General features: G+C 47.5%; 1 protein-coding gene across 3 annotated transcripts in view; it reads left to right on the plus strand.

Annotated features, from left to right (window-relative positions):
- The window catches only part of SARDH (sarcosine dehydrogenase), an 82,355-nt gene that overhangs the window by 30,444 nt on the left and 32,148 nt on the right, over positions 1 to 19,763 (plus strand). For all 3 annotated transcript variants that reach the window (XM_069748022.1, XM_069748024.1, XM_069748023.1), the window contains exons 7-10: positions 6,876 to 6,980; positions 11,688 to 11,817; positions 13,583 to 13,669; positions 14,863 to 14,953. In XM_069748022.1, the coding sequence (XP_069604123.1) occupies positions 6,876 to 6,980; positions 11,688 to 11,817; positions 13,583 to 13,669; positions 14,863 to 14,953 (413 nt within the window). The remainder of the gene's footprint in view (positions 1 to 6,875; positions 6,981 to 11,687; positions 11,818 to 13,582; positions 13,670 to 14,862; positions 14,954 to 19,763) is intronic.

A 19,763-nucleotide genomic window follows, 5' to 3' on the forward strand; every position in this document is an offset into this window, starting at 1 on the left:
CTCAGAGTGGGGTTATTGGGGTCTCTGTGTTTTTTATTTGAGGCCATTCTTAGGGCCTTCCGTATGGTCTTGCATTCTTTGTCAAACCAGTTGTTGGGATTTTGTTTACTCGGTCTCTTGTTGATGCTTCTTTTCAGGTCAGACATTTCTGCCATGGCATATAGAATGTCGTTAAGGTCTCTTACCGCTAAGTGTACTCCTTCTGGGTTGAGTTCATACACGTTATTATGGAAACATTGGAGCTTCTCCTTGATCTCTGGTCTGTCGATGGCATCTTTGTATTTTGGGGCCGACATCTTGGACCATTTGAAGGATGGTGGCAGGCTAAAGAGGCCGGTCTTTTGCGGGGTTTGTGAGGGTGATTTCTTTGTGGATTTGATGTATAGGAGCAGTTGGTTATGGTCTGACAGATGTGTTTGTGGGGTGACTATAAGGGCGCCAATATTTGTAGGGTCCATATCTGTGATGGCATAGTCTATCACACTCCTGCCCACATGGGAGTTTAGGGTATGTCTTCCCAGTGAGTCTCCCTTGGTGCGGCCATTGAGGATACGAAGTCCAAGGCTTCGGCATAGGTTCAACAGCGTTCTGCCACTTTTATTAACTGTGCAATCATAGCTGTTCCTGTCGGTGTGTACTGGGTTGTCACAGTCGGTATCTGCTCCAAGTATATAGATGTTTCCATCAGTGGTCAGGTAGTCTCTTTCTCTTCCCGTTCTTGCGTTGAGGTCTCCGTAGATGAGAACGTTCCCAAGAGTCTGGAAATGGGCAGCTTCAGTCTTTAGGGCAGGGCTCCCCAACCTGTAGCTCGGGAGCCACATGTGGCTCGCGGCCCCATGAATTGTGGCTCACGACTGTCTGCCAGCTTGATGCATTAGATCCAGGTCTAGCAAAAAGGTATAAAGAGCACGTCTCAAAATGGTGAATTTTGTGAGTAGCCCTGCACAGAATTGCAGATCTGGATGCACATTTACTGGTCTTAAGGGTTTAGAGATGTTTTAGGTATGGTACGCTGGAGGTTTGTACTACCTGTTAGAAGAGGTGCTCAAAGCTGTATGTGACAGTGTGTTGGGAGAATACCCCTGGATCTCAGTGTACTGCTCTGGAGTGATTTCTGTGGAAAAGCTTTGGTTATCATTATACCTGTAATGGGGGCTTTGGTTGACACTACTTTGAAGGAGGTGGGAGCTGGATGTGGCTTGCGACCCTCTCTCAGTGCTGAATGTGGCTTGCGACCCTCTCTCTAAGCTGAATGTGGCTCTCAAGGTCAGAAAGGTTGGGGACCACTGCTTTAGGGTCTCAACGCTGTTTGGGTTGAAGTATGGAGACTCTGGAGGAGCTACGTACACTGCACAGAGGTAGATGTCGGCCACGGATGTGAGGATGGAGCGGCTTATTCTTATCCAGATATGGCTGTCTCCTCTCTTCACTGCTCTGATATGTTCATGGAGCTCTTCTTTGTACCATACTAATATTCCTCCTGAGCTCCGGCCCTGTTTGATGTTTTTGTTTTTCAGGGCGGAGACAGAGAATTCCCTGTATCCGATGGGGACATAGGATTCATTATTGGCCTTAGTCCATGTTTCAAGGAGGATCTGTATATCAATGTCTTTCAGTCTTTGGTTAAAGTCTGGGTCATTTGTCTTGTATCCAAAGGCTGAGGTGTTCAGGCCCTGGATGTTCCAGCTACTAATGATTAGAGTTGACATTGTGTAGCTGTATGCCTTGTAATGGGCTGTCCTGCATAGGACATCTTGGGTTGCTGACTGGTGAACTTGTTGTAGGCAATTGGTCCAGTCGCGTGAGTTTCTTGCATATGGAGCTGATCATGGTCTTTATTTCTGCCAGCTCACTGCTCTGTTTCACTCTGTGTGGGGAGGGTGGTGTCTTCCATGGTTTGTGTCTCTCATAGACTGGTTTTCCATACAGGTTGCAGTTTTCAGTTCGTTGAGCATATTCCATTTTAGGTCTGTTAGTTGGTGCTCTTCCTATAGGTTTTCGGTTTGTATGGGTTCTTGGTCCAGGGACTCTGTTGAGTACAATGTCTTTAAGTTCTTTGGCAAGAAGGCTGACTCCTTGGTTGTTAAGATGTTTGTCATCATACAGGTGGTGGAGGTTTATGATGGGATGTTGTGCCAGGGTGATGTCTAGCATCGTATTGATCTTGGCTACTAGTTCTCTGTTGACGTCTTGGGTGATGTATTGGAAGGAATCTTTTCTTGGCAGCAGAGATGACAGGATGATCTTGCTGCTGGGGAACTTCTGTTGTGTGGTCTCTGCCAGCTGACACAATTGTCCTGCTACCTGCTGGTGTTGGTCCTGGAGATTGTTGGTGCCAGTATGTATGACGATGTGGTTTGGGTTGGTGAAATATGGATTGTCAATTACGGCCTTTGCTTGTTCTATAGTTGAGCAGCGGATTTTGGAGACCTTTTTTCCTGGGAAGAGTCGCCTTGTATTGAGGTATTTTCCGTTGGAGTCTATAATCAGGACTATATCAGGACATGTTGGTTGGCTGCTCCTATGGGAGATTCTGTTTACGTTCTTCTTGTTGCTCTGTCCTGTTGTTGTGGTCTGCTTTTGTTCTAGACTTGGGGTTTGTTTGGTGCTTGGGTCTGGCCCATCCTGTGGTTCTTGGTTATTTTCTCTTTTGCCCTCAATATTTAGGCAGTTATTTAAGTTAGTGGTGGTGTGGCTGTTAGCTCTCATTGTGTCTTCACCTGTCTCCTTCCCTGGGTCTCCCTCCTGTGTTAGGGGTGGTGTCTGGCTCTTTAGGTTTTCTATTTCTCCTTTTAATTTAGCATTTTCTTGCCGTAGTTCATATAGTTCATGTTTGATTTCCTGCACCGCTGAGTCCAGTACACACCTCAGTCTGGTTATCTCTGCATCTGTTGGGTCATTTGTCTGTCTTTGGATCTGTTCCTTAAGCAGTGTGAAGTCCCTCTCCAGCTGAGACAGGCATTCTCTGAGGGTGTCCAATGAGGGGAGTGCATTATTAGGGCTTTGGGCTGCAGGGGGGTCCCTGGTGGTCTTTTTTGTACGTGTGGGCCCATCACTCTTTCTACGTGCTGGCTTTACTATTTTATATTTTTGAGCCTTGAGTTTGATATGAGGGAAGATTTCCTCAAATGCCTCGAGGTTGTCCTCATTGCCCTGTATGACTATTATGCCAGAGTGGTATAGATTGATGGTGAGTGAGATATCCTCGTTTTGTGGGTCTTTTACTCTGATTTGTCGGCCCCTGCTGATGCCATTTTTTAGAATGTTTTTATAGTATTTGCACAAGGCTGTGTGCCATGCCTCAGGCTGCTCACTATAGAAGAGATAATTTGTCTTTCTATTCTCTTTCTTAGTAAAGTCTGCAAAGAGAGTTTCTGGTTCCTCTTTGATGATGGAATGTTTTATGGCCTTTTTTTCTCTCATGCTCCTGTGATCTCTGGGATATGTTATCTCCTTGACGCCTGAGACCCTGCCATCTGCTTGGGCTGAGGCACTGACCTCTATAGGGGGCTTAGCTATAGTGCTGGGATTTTCATTATCCAAAATATTATTTCTTTCCATGTTGCTTATTTTATTTTCTCTTTATTTTCTCTCCATCTCTCTCTCCCTCCATCTCTCCCTCCCTCCATCTCTCCCTCCCTCCATCTCTCCCTCCCTCCATCTCTCCCTCCATCTCTCCCTCCATCTCTCTCTCCCTCCATCTCTCTCTCCCTCCATCTCTCTCTCTCTCCCTCCATCTCTCTCTCCCTCCATCTCTCCCTCCCTCCATCTCTCTCTCCCTCCCTCCCTCCATCTCTCTCTCCCTCCATCTCTCTCTCCCTCCCTCCATCTCTCTCTCTCTCTCCCTCCATCTCTCTCTCCCTCCATCTCTCTCTCCCTCCATCTCTCTCTCCCTCCATCTCTCTCTCCCTCCATCTCTCCCTCCCTCCATCTCTCCCTCCCTCCATCTCTCTCTCCCTCCATCTCTCCCTCCCTCTATCTCTCTCTCTCTCTCTCTCTCTCCATCTCTCTCTCTCCCTCCATCTCTCTCTCTCTCCCTCCATCTCTCTCTCCCTCCATCTCTCCCTCCCTCCATCTCTCCCTCCCTCCATCTCTCTCTCCCTCCATCTCTCCCTCCCTCTATCTCTCTCTCTCTCTCTCTCTCTCTCTCTCTCCCTCCATCTCTCTCTCTCTCTCCCTCCATCTCTCTCTCTCTCCATCTCTCTCTCCCTCCATCTCTCTCTCCCTCCATCTCTCCCTCCCTCCATCTCTCCCTCCCTCCATCTCTCCCTCCCTCCATCTCTCCCTCCCTCCATCTCTCTCCCTCCCTCCATCTCCATCTCTCCCTCCCTCCATCTCTCCCTCCCTCCATCTCTCCCTCCATCTATCTATCTATCTCTCTCCCTCCATCTCTCTCTCTCTCCCTCCATCTCTCTCTCCCTCAATCTCTCTCCCTCCATCTCTCTCTCCCTCCATCTCTCTATTTCTCCCTCCCTCCCTCCCTCTATCTCTCTCCCTCCCTCTATCTCTCTCCCTCCCTCTATCTCTCTCTCCCTCTATCTCTCTCTCCCTCTATCGCTCTCTCCCTCTCTCTATCGCTCCCTCCCTCCCTCTATCTCTCCCTCCCTCCCTCTATCTCTCTCTCCCTCCCTCTATCTCTCTCCCTCTATCTCTCTCACTCTCCCTCTATCTCTCTCACCTTCCCTCTATATCTCTCACCCTCCCTCTATCTCTCTCTCCCTCCCTGTATCTCTCTCTCTCCCTCCCTCTCTCTATTTCTCCCTCCCTCCCTCTATCTCTCCCTCCCTCTATCTCTCTCCCTCCCTCTATCTCTCTCTCCCTCCCTCTATTTCTCTCTCTCCCTCTATCTCTCTCACTCTCCCTCTATCTCTCTCCCTCTCTCTATCTCTCTCTATCTCTCTCACCCTCCCTCTATCTCTCTCTCTCCCTCCCTGTATCTCTCTCTCCCTCCCTCTCTATTTCTCCCTCCCTCCCTCTATCTCTCTCCCTCCCTCTATCTCTCTCTCCCTCCCTCTATCTCTCTCTCTCTCCCTCTATCTCTCTCTCTCCCTCTATCTCTCTCACTCTCCCTCTATCTCTCTCACCCTCCCTCTATCTCTCTCACCCTCCCTCTATCTCTCTCTCCCTCCCTGTATCTCTCTCTCTCCCTCCCTCTCTCTATTTCTCCCTCCCTCCCTCTATCTCTCTCTCCCTCCCTCTATCTCTCTCTCCCTCTATCTCTCTCACTCTCCCTCTATCTCTGTCACTCTCCCTCTATCTCTCTCTCCCTCTCTCTATCTCTCTCTCTCTATCTCTCTCACCCTCCCTCTATCTCTCTCTCTCCCTCCCTGTATCTCTCTCTCCCTCCCTCTCTCTATTTCTCCCTCCCTCCCTCTATCTCTCTCTCCCTCCCTCTCTCTCTCTCTCTCTCCCTCTATCTCTCTCACTCTCCCTCTATCTCTCTCTCTCCCTCTATCTCTCTCACTCTCCCTCTCTCTTTCACTCTCCCTCTATCTCTCTCTCCCTCTCTCTCTCACTATCCCTCTATCTCTCCCTCCCTCCCTCTATCTCTTTCTCTCCCTCCTTCTCTCTCTTTCTCTCCCTCCCTCTATCTCTCTCACCCTCTCTCTATCTCTCTCTCTCACTCCCTGTATCTCTCTCTCCCTCCCTCTATCTATTTCTCCCTCCCTCCCTCTATCTCTCTCTCCCTCCCTGTATCTCTCTCTCTCCCTCCCTCTCTCTATTTCTCCCTCCCTCCCTCTATCTCTCTCTCCCTCCCTCTATCTCTCTCTCCCTCTATCTCTCTCACTCTCCCTCTATCTCTGTCACTCTCCCTCTATCTCTCTCTCCCTCTCTCTATCTCTCTCTATCTCTCTCACCCTCCCTCTATCTCTCTCTCTCCCTCCCTGTATCTCTCTCTCCCTCCCTCTCTCTATTTCTCCCTCCCTCCCTCTATCTCTCTCTCCCTCTATCTCTCTCACTCTCCCTCTATCTCTCTCACCCTCCGTCTATCTCTCTCACCCTCCATCTATCTCTCTCACCCTCCCTCTATCTCTCTCTCTCCCTCCCTCTATCTCTTTCTCTCCCTCCTTCTCTCTCTTTCTCTCCCTCCCTCTATCTCTCTCTCCCTCCCTCTATCTCTCTCACTCTCCCTCTATCTCTCTCACTCTCCCTCTATCTCTCTCACTCTCCCTCTATCTCTCTCTCCCTCTCTCTATCTCTCTCTCTCCCTCCCTCTATCTCTTTCTCTCCCTCCTTCTCTCTCTTTCTCTCCCTCCCTCTATCTCTCTCACCCTCCCTCTATCTCTCTCTCTCCCTCCCTGTATCTCTCTCTCCCTCCCTCTCTCTATTTCTCCCTCCCTCCCTCTCTCTCTCTCCCTCTATCTCTCTCTCCCTCTATCTCTCTCACTCTCCCTCTATCTCTCTCACCCTCCCTCTATCTCTCTCACTCTCCCTCTATCTCTCTCTCCCTCCCTCTATCTCTCCCTCCCTCTATCTCTTTCTCTCCCTCCTTCTCTCTCTTTCTCTCCCTCCCTCTATCTCTCTCCCTCCCTCTATATCTCTCTCCCTCCCTGTATCTCTCTCTTCCTCTAGCTCTCTCTATTTCTCCCTCCCTCTATCTCTCCCTCCATCTCTCTCTCTCCATCCAATCTGTTGCATAGGAAATTAATAATAATTTTATTTTTCATTTTTCTTATTTTAATCACTATTGTTTATCTTCACGTATCATAATTTTTTGTTTTTGTCTGTTTTTAATGAATATTTTTTTAAGGTTTATTTTTTTCCTTTCTTTTTCTTTTCCACACCTCTGGATTTGAGTCTTGAGAAGCTCAGAGCAGATCACAATGTGTCTAAATTCCTTTTCTTCAAATTTCTCCGTGGCGTTTTATTTATAGAACATGCCAAATGTGCGGGACCACGACGCTTCGGTGTATCTCCGTCTCCAAGGTGACGCGTTGTCAGTGGGAGGATACGAGTCAAACCCTATATTCTGGGAAGAGGTGAGACGCTGATTGCTGTCAGATACAGGAGACAAAGCGATCTGAGCAGCCGCGTACCGCGTCGCTCCTTCCTCTCCTGTCAGCGGCGGTTATTATCAGTCATTACACCGTGGCAGTTCCGCTCTGCCAGCAACATCCCTTCCTGCACTTAAATAATTGAGAATTAAACCTGATTATCATTAGTTCATTGTATCTATCGAGGATTCGTAGGGCATTTTTAACCTCTAAATAAGGTTTTTATAAATAAAGTTTATTGAAATGTATCTGAATGAGTTACATAGGTGTTCCATTAATTGTGTCTTGATTGTGCTTCTTTCAATAAACTTTATTTATAAACATGCAGAATATCATTCGAGTGTCTCTTTGTTTATAGTGGTATTGCCATCTCCAAGATCCTATCCCAATATCTAGTGGATCTAATAATAATATTTTTAGCAAATACCAACAATTAGAAATGTAGTATAGTTTTTCTGATTCCCTATGTATCTTTCCCCATGTGCAGGCATTGCAGGACCTTAGGCATCCATGATTATGACCACTGATATAGTGACAGTTGGTTAGCTAGTTGCTTGTGGTCATAACCATGGATACCTAAGGTCCTGCAATGCCTGCACATGTGGAAAGATACATAGCGAATCAGAAAAACTATACTTCATTTCTTATTGAAAATATTTGATATTATTATTATGGAGCGCCCGCTAGGGCCATGGGGTACTTAAAGGGGTGGTCACGGAAGCGGTGACCCGGTACGTGGCCCTGGGCGTCCAATAAAAATTATGAAGGGAGGTGGAAAATAAAGTCTATGGGGGATAATTTGTTTCGCCACCTGTGGTGTTCGGCCAGGATGGCCGACGCTGCTTAAAGGGACCTCTAGGGCCAATGGTAACGCAGCGGGGATGGATCTGCTCCCCACAGGTGGAGCGGGGCCCAAGGGCTACCGGTACAGTTGATAATGGGTGATTGACAGTGGGGTGCAGGACTGAGGGGGCAGGAAATGATGGGAGGACACAAGGATTGCAGTTTCCTTTACCTTTTACTAGTGAATTTAAGGTGCAGTCCGGGGCACAGGTAACAGGTGATGGTGGGGTCCGGGCAGCCTGGAAGTGAGTTGGGATCCACCTAGCCAGGTGGGTTTGGAGGCTTCCCTTCTGCGCTATATTATCTGTCCCTTGCTGCCTGAAGCTTTGCACAAGTTCCTCTCAGTGTCTGTTACTTCTAACCCGTATGGCTGACAGCATGAGCCTTGCATGGGCACTGTCTTCTCACTGGCAGCCCCAGGCTCCTAACCTGCTGTGGTGCCTCCAGATATCAGATAGGGCCAGGTGTCCGGTCTCTTTGGCGCTTAATCCTGGGGTGAGCTTAGTCACAGCTCCACACCCCAGGCTTTCCTCTCTTGCCTCCTCGACCCTCACTCACTGTCCCTACACCACCAACTAACTAACCCTGCCTCCAGACCAGAACTTATAGAGAAGTTCCCCTGAAACCGGGTTTAGAGCTCCCCCTTCTGGTCTGGAGTCAGGAAGGTGTTGCATGTTTGTGTTACCAGCCAAGGGAATCCCTCCTTACTTCCAGGCATGACATCACCCCCTTTGGAGGAAGGCAATGTCATTGTGGCAACCGGACTCCTGGGGTGCCACAATTACACCTACTACATAATTGGAATAGGATCTTGGAGATGGGAATACTCCTTTAACTCAACCCCCTTTTTCAATTATTAAAGTCTTAATAACACCCGAATCGCCACTGATCTGGTTCTGGGTGATCTGGGACTGCCAACGACCACAGGAGTCCTCACCCTCCCATCTCCCAGCCCTATATAAATACTATAAATAAAGAAGTGGCTACGCTAGCACAGATCTCATCATTCACTTCTATGAGAGATCCAAAAACACTGTGGTCTAAACGGATAGAAATTTCCCTTTAACGCCTTTCTGAACAACAAATTTTTCATACACACGTTTTCGTTTTTTTTTCCTCCCCTTTTTCCAATAACCATTTTGTCCCATCCTCATACCCATATTGTATTATATAGATTTGAATTACACAATTAATTTCACAGTATAATGGAATGAAAAATGGGTAAATAAAATTCCAAATGGGGTGAAATGGTGACATTTTTTTGTTTAATTTTCACCGTGTTCATTGTTTAGTAAAAATGATCTGGTATCATGATAATCCAGGTCAGCGCAATTATGACTATACCAAACTCGTTGTTTGTTGTTGTTAAATGTTTCAATTGTAAAAAGCAAAATTGTTTTGGGTAATTTTATTTATTTATTTTTATTTTTATTTTTTTTAGACCTGTAACTTTTTCAATCTTTCTCCCAATGGAGCTGTGTAACGGCTTGTTTATTGTGCACTGAGATGTTGTTTTATTGATACGATTTTGGGGTACATATAACAATTTGGTTGCATTTTTAATAAGTTTTGTGGGGTATGGCAGCTTCTACATGAAGGCATGGTGAAGTGGTGATTCAAACTTTTTTCTTTTATTTTTAATTCCTTTTTGCATGTTTTTTGTTGTCCCCCTAGAGCTGGGGTGGGCAATAAATTTTCACGCTGGTGCAAATTAGAGACCGTGACTCTTGTGGAGACCGAACCTATAGGCTGAATTTAATTATGCTGAATATTAATATTAACATATAATTATTAATATTAACGGTATCCCTTAATATTGAGCATAATTAAGTATGCTGACACCCCTATATGCAGTATAAGCCCCCACCCGGCCCCTTGTATACAGCATGAACACTGACACAGCCCCCTATATACAGTATGAGCATCAACATAGCTCCTATATACAATGAGACCCCACATAGTTACAGTATGAGACTCCACATAACCTCCTATATACAGTATTAAGACCCATCTAACCCCTATATACCATATGAGCACACATACAGCCCCCTTATATGATGCATGAGCCTTCATACAGCCCCTTATATGACATAAGAGCCCCACATAGCCCCCTGTATACAGTCGGAACACCAACATAGTCCATCAATATATAGTATGAGTCGGCACTTCTATATACAGTGTGAGCCCCCACATAGCCCCTCTATGTACATTGTGAGCCCCCACATATCCTTTCTATATAGAGTTTGAACCCCACATAGCCCCTATATACAGTATGTGCCCCCACATAGCTTCATATATATAGTACGAGCCCCTTATATACACTGAGCCCCCACATAGCCCATTATATACAATGAGCCTCCACCTTGCCTCATATATACAGTATAAGCCCACATATTGCTTCCTATATAAAGTGAGCCCCCACATAGCCTACTATACTGTATGAACACCATAATACAGTATGAGCCCCCACATAGACCTCTAAATACAATATGAGCCCCACAGAGCCTCCTATATACAGTGAGCCTCCACATAGCCCCTATATATAGTGAGCCTCATAAATACAGTATGAGCCCCCACATAGACCACTAAATACAGTATGAACCTCACAGAGCCTCCTATATACAGTGAGCCCCCACATAGCCCCTATATATAGTGAGCCTCATACAGTATGAGCCCCCACATAGACCTCTAAATACAGTATGAACCCCACAGAGCCTCCTATATACAGTGAGCCCCCACATAGCCCACTAAATACAGTATGAACCCCACAGAGCCTCCTCATATACAGTGAGCCCCCACATAGCCCACTAAATACAGTATGAACCCCACAGAGCCTCCTGTATACAGTGAGCCCCCACATAGCCCACTAAATACAGTATGAACCCCACAGAGCCTCCTATATACAGTGAGCCCCCACATAGCCCACTAAATACAGTATGAAGTTCACAGAGCCTCCTATATACAGTGAGCCCCCACATAGCCCACTAAATACAGTATGAACCCCACAGAGCCTCCTCATATACAGTGAGCCCCCACACAGCCCACTAAATACAGTTTGATCCCCACAGAGCCTCCTATATACAGTGAGCCCCCACATAGCCCACTAAATACAGTATGAACCCCACAGAGCCTCCTATATACAGTGAGCCTCCACGTAGCCCACTAAATACAGTATGAACTTCACAGAGCCTCCTATATACAGTGAGCCAACACATAGCCCCCTATATATATAGTGAGCCTCATAAATACAGTATGAGCCCCCTAAATATAGTATGAACACCCACATAGCTCATTGTATATATGTAAACATCCCGTACACAATGAAAAAACAGCACCTACTCACCTTGCTCCTTTCCCCTGGAGCTGACCCCGTCCTCCACCAATGTATTCACCACTGTCTGCATCCTGAGGCTGTGGACAGTGGTGACAGCGGGTCTTGGTTCGTAGGCCAAGCTCCATGGGCTGCAGTTTGCCCAGCTCTGCCGCAGAGCACTTGAACCTGCAGCTTTGGATCGCTTGTTGTATATACTGCAATATTTCAGAATTTGTACAAAATCTTTTTGTACAAAAGGAACCACATCCCTTAAATCCCACTGTCCGAGATTGATGGCAGCATTTAAGTGGTTAACAGCGGTGCTTAGTGCTCCTGTTATAGGCAGGTGGCGGCTGTGTAACATGGCTGACGCTTGCATTGTATGGAGCCACACCTGATTTAGGACGTACTCCTATACCCCATGTCAGGACGATCTTATGTCAGTGGGGATGAGCTGTGATACTAAATGCGACTGACCAATGGTCAGTGCTGGTGCTTTTTTTAAAAAAAATGATTTTTTTCTATTTTAACCCCAGGTATCGGATAAGTTTGCATTCGGCCTCTTTGATCTGGATTGGGATGTCTTCATTCAACACATCCAAGGAGCGATAAACAGGGTACCTGCCCTAGAGGCCACGGGTATTAAATCCACTGTGTGTGGCCCAGGTGAGCAATTGGCACACACAATTTTGTCTTCCCGGCTTAGGTAGTGCCATGGCGTGGAGGGGGGCACGAGCGCCAAATAGTATGGGGGCTTTAAATGTCACTCCCTGCCCTTATTGCTGCTTCTTCTTGGCGTGGCATCAGGCACAGTGAGTGCCCGACTAGGTACCAATGGTTGAAATAACTAAAGCCGCCAGGCACAGCGTTGATATCTAGGCCGCTGACACAGGTAGAGCACACTGTGCAGGATGGTGGTGTCATTGGCCGCTGCACTCTGCATAGGCTGTAAATGAGATAGCAAAGCTCTCAGTATGATAAAGTCAGCTCTGTCATCTCGATTGCTGTCTATGCAGAGCATAGCAGCCGATATAGAAATAATCCCAACTTCTGTGCTCTGCATATGCAGCAACTGAGATGACAAACACTGCCCTGTCCAATCCCCCAGAACCTCCACTCTCTTGTATTTTTTATTAGAAGAAAAACAGATACCTACTGGGGGTGCTGTCCCAAGTTTAAAGCATTGGCTTTTGTATAGAAAAAAAAAAAATTATAAGACAGCACACATTCTTTTTTTTAGGTCACTTGACTTATCTCAGAATCACCTACTCAGAAGGCAGAATAGAAATAATAATTTATGAGAAAAATAAAATTGAGGACAAGTAGGAATGTCACCACTAGGTGGCAGCGGATGGCAGGAGATGTTCCGGTCTCGCCCTCCTCTCTGGATCCTTATACACCCGGTGACACTTGGAATAACTTGCTGAGGACGGAATATACATTCTATACGTCCCGTTATCTGAAGCTTTCATTATATTTCTATCTGATCGTAGCCGGAAGCTATGCTATTCCAATTTCTTCAACTTGATGTGTCACCCAGCTTTCCTAGACTTCTAGCCAGTCTGGAACTTGCGCACCATAACACAACCCAACTAGACAATCTTGCCAATCGGGGGTCTAGAAAAGCTGGGGGCAGCTGCTCCATAGTGGTGGCACTCCGCTTTCTTAAAATGATAGACTAAGAAATGACTAAACGGACGACTTATGGGCGTCTACATCAGTTCACATTAGCCTTCATTGCTATGATAGATATCAAAGCCCAGCTGTGATGTCTCTTGTCCCTCATAAAATGCCTCCTATAATTCTGCTGAGGAGACAGTTTCGGGCCCCAGCTGCTGTGTCCTCCGGGGACTTCTGCTTCGGCCATTGATATCTAGGTCACATCTTTCTCCAATCCAGATCCGACATGACATGTACAATGGAGATCCTCTGGCCCGGGCTAATGCGCTCTTGGATAGAGGTGCAGAAGGTGGCAGACGAATGTCTATTATACATGTCTTTGAGGGAGAACAGCTGCCAATAATTCATGGTTCTCATCTGCTCTCATGTAGTCTTCATTAGAGGGCTATGATGGCCATTTTTGCTATTTCCCAGGTTCTTATCTCCCCCCATCTGATTCATCACCCACGAGAAGCTGACGGCACGCGGCATTCCTTGAGGAACACGCTTTCTTAGGCAGTGCGTTAGCCATAAGGAATAGATAGGGGCAGCACGAGAGGAGGATTCATTGTGTGGGTGGGTGTCAATATTTGTGTCATTCGGGGGACTGAGACCCCAATGAATATGACTTTTGACCACAGAGATGTTTAACCCTCTGCCTGAGGCGGAGACTCGGTGGGTTTCTCCTGGGCTACTCAGCCCCTGAACCCAACGTTATAACGGTCTCTATGTAAGGACCCTTACATATTATCTATTTTTCTATATTTCCCAGAGTCCTTCACTGCTGACCACAAGCCGCTCTTAGGCGAATCTCCAGAAGTTAGAGGCTTTTTCCTGGGCTGCGGATTCAATAGTGCAGGTAAGGGGGCCAAGGTATGGATGAGCCACACCAATACCGCCAGATCAGTGACTCCATCTGTGGTGAAACTACAACCCCCAGCATGCAACCGAATGTTCTGCCTCTGAGACAATGGGAGTTGTAGTAGAGGTGGAGGTCATCCTGTATTAGGAAGGCTGACACCCAGTCACCCTAGTCCCCATAATGAGCTTTTTAGATAATTACATTTTTTTTACATGGTAGTATCTATATATATATAATTGTCTAAGGGTTTTTCCGTCTGTCTGTCTGTCTGTCTTTCTGTCTGTCTGTCTTTCTGTCTGTCTGTCTGTCTTTCTGTCTGTCTGTCTGTCCTGGAAATCCCGCATCTCTGATTGGTCGTGGCCGCCAGGCCTCGACCAATCAGAGACCGGCACAGCATCGACATAGAAATCCCGCATCTCTGATTGGTCGAGGCCTGGCGGCCACGACCAATCAGCGACGGGCACAGCAACGATGATGTCATAAAGGACGTAGATATCCCGCGTCAGCAACGGGCACAGTATTGACGTAGATGTCTTAATGGTTGCCATGGCGACGATGATGTCATAAAGGTTGCCTCGACCAATCAGCGACGGGCACAGTCTGGAATCATCATTGTCCATATACTACGGGGACATGCATATTCTAGAATACCCGATGCGTTAGAATCGGGCCACAATCTAGTAAATGCCATAAATATCCTGAATCAGGCGCTGTTTTTTCTTTTGTTCCTACTCCTCTCCGTTCCTGAGATACGGCCTCCTCTTCCCTGTATCGAAATCTAGTCTTATTAGCCAAGTGGGCTTGGTCATCAAGAAGATGCCCATAGAGAAGTTGAGGACCACGCCCACTTGGGTAACAAGACTAGATTTTTATACAGGGAAGAGGAGGCCGTATCTCCGGAACAGAGAGGAGCAGGTACAAAAGAAAAACAACGTCAGATTCAGGAGAACAGTGGCATTTAGGGAGCCTTTCCTCTCCTGATTCCGGCCTTAAGGCGCCATGAATAATTTGGTGTGATCAGCCATCTTGGCGGCAGGCATCATTTCCTATCTGCAGTATAGGGCCCAAGGCGGACCAGGTAGCATGTCTTTTCTGCTTCCAGTACTTTTCACTGACCTTGAATCACAGATTAATGACTAGGAATCGTTGTAAAGACATATTTCTTGTGACGGCTCCTGTGGTTTTTTCAGGTATGATGTTGGGAGGAGGATGCGGGAAGGAGCTTGCTCACTGGATTATTCATGGCCGCCCAGAGAAAGACATGTACGGCTATGACATCAGGTGAGAAGAGAGTCTGCTGAGTACAAGGACCATCAATGATTTATGGAATATAATCGCTGCTCGCACATTTCCGAGCATGGAGTCCAGAACATAACCCCTCACCTCGTATAAAAAGAAGGTCATCTGAGGACTGGGTCCTTCAATCCACCCTTTACATTGTGCTGTAAGAGATGAGCAGCAGTGGTCATCTGACAGCAGCTCCATTAGCATATGCCATCACTTACCCATACCTATCAGTTTACTGTAAGATACTTCCCTAACCTGGACCAGTCCATTGTGTGGATGCAGAAATATTGCTGCTGGTGTAACCCATAATTGTTCCTACACAGTACAATACCCCTTTCATGGCCCTAACCGTACTCATAGAGACAGTATTATGCCTCCCACAATCCCCTCACCCTTATGATGCATCTCATAGTGCCCCCACAGTCCCCCCACCACATTTTAGATGTCCCCTCACACAGTATGATACCTCCCACAGTCCCCTTACACATTGATAGTATGATGCCTGAGCCTCCCATAGACCCCTCACACAGTATGATGCCTCCCACAGTCCCCTTATACACATTATGATGCCTCCCATAGTCCCCTCACACAGTATGATAAATCCAACAGTCCCCCCACACAGAATGATAAACCTACAGCTCCCCCACACCATATAATGCCCCTACACCATGATATCCTCACAGTTCCTCACAGAGTATGATGCCCCCACAGTCCCCTTACACATTATGGTGCTCCCCACAGTTCCACTATACAGTATCATTCCCCCCACATCCCCTCACACAGTACGATGCTCCCACCCATAGTATAATGCCCGCACAGTCTCCTGGCACAGCATGATGCCTGCACTGTCCCCTGATGCAGTATGATGGCCGCACAGTCCCCTGACGCAGTATGATGGCCGCACAGTCCCCTGACGCAGTATGATGCCCGCACAGTCCCCTGACGCAGTATGATGCCTGCACAGTCCCCTGACGCGGTATGATGCCTGCACAGTCCCCTGACGCGGTATGATGCCTGCACAGTCCCCTGACGCGGTATGATGCCTGCACAGTCCCCTGACGCGGTATGATGCCTGCACAGTCCCCTGACGCGGTATGATGCCAGCACAGTCCCCTGACGCGGTATGATGCCCGCACAGTCCCCTGACGCGGTATGATGCCTGCACAGTCCCCTGACGCGGTATGATGCCCGCACAGTCCCCTGACGCGGTATGATGCCTGCACAGTCCCCTGACGCGGTATGATGCCTGCACAGTCCCCTGACGCGGTATGATGCCTGCACAGTCCCCTGACGCGGTATGATGCCTGCACAGTCCCCTGACGCGGTATGATGCCTGCACAGTCCCCTGACGCAATATGATGTCTGCACAGTCCCCTGACGCGGTATGATGCCTGCACAGTTCCCTGACGCAGTATGATGCCTGCACAGTCCCCTGACGCGGTATGATGCTTGCACAGTCCCCTGACGCGGTATGATGCCCGCACAGTCCCCTGACGCGGTATGATGCCCGCACAGTCCCCTGACGCGGTATGATGCCCGCACAGTCCCCTGACGCGGTATGATGCCCGCACAGTCCCCTGACGAGGTATGATGCCCGCACAGTCCCCTGACGCGGTATGATGCCCGCACAGTCCCCTGACGCGATATGATGCCTGCACAGTCCCCTGACGCGGTATGATGCCGGCACAGTCCCCTGACGCGGTATGATGCCTGCACAGTCCCCTGACGCGGTATGATGCCTGCACAGTCCCCTGACGCGGTATGATGCCTGCACAGTCCCCTGACGCGGTATGATGCCTGCACAGTCCCCTGACGCGGTATGATGCCTGCACAGTCCCCTGACGCGGTATGATGCCTGCACAGTCCCCTGACGCGATATGATGCCTGCACAGTCCCCTGACGCGGTATGATGCCGGCACAGTCCCCTGACGCGGTATGATGCCTGCACAGTCCCCTGACGCGGTATGATGCCTGCACAGTCCCCTGACGCGGTATGATGCCTGCACAGTCCCCTGACGCGGTATGATGCCTGCACAGTCCCCTGACGCGGTATGATGCCTGCACATTCCCGCCGCCAGCTTTGTTACATCACGGACTATCTCCATTAGGTGGCACTTTTTAAATATTTATGGGTGTTGATTTGCTTGTTACAAGAGCTCTGGCGCGCCAACGCTTTTTTCTATTCACTGACCGCAAGCAGTTTATCCACAATTCTAATAAAAAGTTGCAATAAGGGTTTTTTTTGCTCAGAACTCCGCATTCGCTCCTCATCCCTCTAGTCCTCCCTATTGAAATCCCATCCTGGACCAGCCGCAGATATTAATTATAAGAGCACGTCAGCCAATTATCCCCCCCCCCCAGTCCTGTGCGTTGTGACTCCACCCTCTTGGCCTCTTCTCGGTGTCTCCATTGTGACGCATCTGCCGCTCCCTGTGATTACCGCACTTCTGCAGCGTCCGGACAGTGCCAGGCGGTAATCACATAGCGCTAAAGCTTGTCATTAAATCTATTTCTGCCGCTTAATTATGCCACTTGCTAATAACAGAGGTGAGAGGAGCAAATGGAGGAGGAGGAGACGGCTCAAGACCCATGTCCTGCAAGTAACAATCCGCAGACAATGGCCAAGAAACGCTATAAAGGAAGAATTACAGGAGATGTGACAATTACCGGCCCTTTATCTCACTCCCAGGAGGCTCTTAGTTACGGGTGAGCACGGCCGTTCTCTCCCCAAGGTCAATGTGATCTAAAACCAGCAATAATAATGGCAATTACATCACACAATATGGCACGGTGTGATGGCATAATGCTCAGCCAGGGTCGCTGCGGAATCAGATTGGTATTGACAATCAGGTAAAGAAATTGGTGAAATCGCTGAGAGCCGTCTATTATTTCTATCGCAGCTGGGTGTATATGTGAGAATATTATACTCGCTAACCTTAGAGAAGATATCCCAAGGTGAGGAAATGCCCTCAATGTAAAGCATTGGAATAGCAATTGGTGCCTCTGACCCCCCCCCCTTTCATAAATACGGACCCAGACTGGCCCCCTTAAATGCACAGACCCCTAGACCACACCTCACATATAAATACAGAACGAAGGCGAGCCCCACTAAATATACACCCTCCATCTTGGGCCTTTGACTATATAAACCCACACCAAGGTGAAAGTGCAATGTGCAAAATGTATAAACAGTGTCAGACTGAGGAACATTAGGCCCACCGGAGGATTTGATTCTGAGGGCCCACCTTTCTCCCCCACTGAAGAGCCCTGTAGCAAATGCAAGGTTTGCACTATGAACTCTCCTGAAGGAGAAGCCAGGGCCCACCGGAGGATTCTCTGGTCTAACCCTGTGTATAAAGATATATAAAGATAGTTGTATTTAAGTAATTTCACCAGAAGGTAGGCTAGTGTATGGGAATCTAGCCAAATAACCTTCTGTCTATTGCAGTAGTATACTAGATTCTCGCCGCTAAAGATGTTGGGTGTCCCCATAATCTGACCATAGAGGTTTTAAAAAACACCAAATAATATCCCTTACAGGGCCATGAAGGTACTACCATATCAAGATACAAACAAAGGAGACCTTCACACTAGACCAGAAATACTAAAAACCGATATATAACCCCTATCTGGCCAGTACCCAACCACCCCTGGACGAAGCATTTCAGAGCGAAACGCGCGTCGGGTGTGGTGGGTCCCCAGGTTCCTCCTCTTGGTAACTATATTTATCTCATATTTATGCAGTATTTACATGATGGGTGTTAGGCTGTTCAGCTGACTTCATTTTGTCCTATGGGTGCGTTATGGATATTTATCTATATATTCACTTGTCATTATTCATCGAACTATTTATTGTGACTTTTTACTTTTATTATTATTTTCCTGCATCCTAGTTGTACTTATTCAGTATTTGAGCTATATATCATTCTTATACTATCCTCATGTTACTGCTGTATACATGTTTATATAGAGGTTTTTCCTGTGTGTGCCCCACCTTTGCTGCTGCACTTGTGGTTACTGCCCAAATTTTTATGTATGGTTTTATGTATGTCTTAATAAAGTTTATATTTTTTATTATTTCTGGTCTAGCATAGAGGTTTTAAGTTAAATATAATGTGAGAGGCGACCATTAGCCCTACAGAATAACGCCTCATCAATGGACGTAGTATAACTAGTTACCCAAGGAACTCAGAAATGCAACTTGGTGCTACCTATATAAGTGGTGTGTCCTACTGTTTCAATAACTATGCTGACATAGGTAGTCAATCATACTCAGCCGAAGTGAAGAAGGGCTGAACTGACCCTATATGTCACCCCCGCTGTTCACCTACCTATTTACAGAGGTTGACGCCCTAAGATGGCGAGAAGTGGCGCCCCCGCTCGTGCACCGGCTGTCCCTGTACTCCTATACCAGTCCCTGACCAGACGTAAAAGATTTAACAGAGGGCCGGTTGGCCTGTATATATTGCTGGTTAGACTCTCTGTCGTAGGCACGATATATAGTGGGGTAGATAAAAACCCCAGAGCACAGACAGAATGCAGGAGACGAGATGTCACAGTGATAGCACACACTCATCCATACTAGCCACCACATGGGTGCATGCAGAAAACAGTATCTGTAATGCTCGGCATACTGGCGTGGAACATATATTTAGATAAGCAATCTGCTAGATGAAAGCACATGTATGGGCACCATGCATAACAGTAATAAACATTTATATCACAATCAATTGGCCTGACCAAAGGAATAACCTTCCCAAAAATACATAGGGTCACAATTGATTGCTTATCTGTACAGACGTGA

Source organism: Ranitomeya imitator, chromosome 2, assembly GCF_032444005.1.
Source record: "Ranitomeya imitator isolate aRanImi1 chromosome 2, aRanImi1.pri, whole genome shotgun sequence".
NCBI classification, from domain to species: domain Eukaryota; kingdom Metazoa; phylum Chordata; class Amphibia; order Anura; family Dendrobatidae; genus Ranitomeya; species Ranitomeya imitator.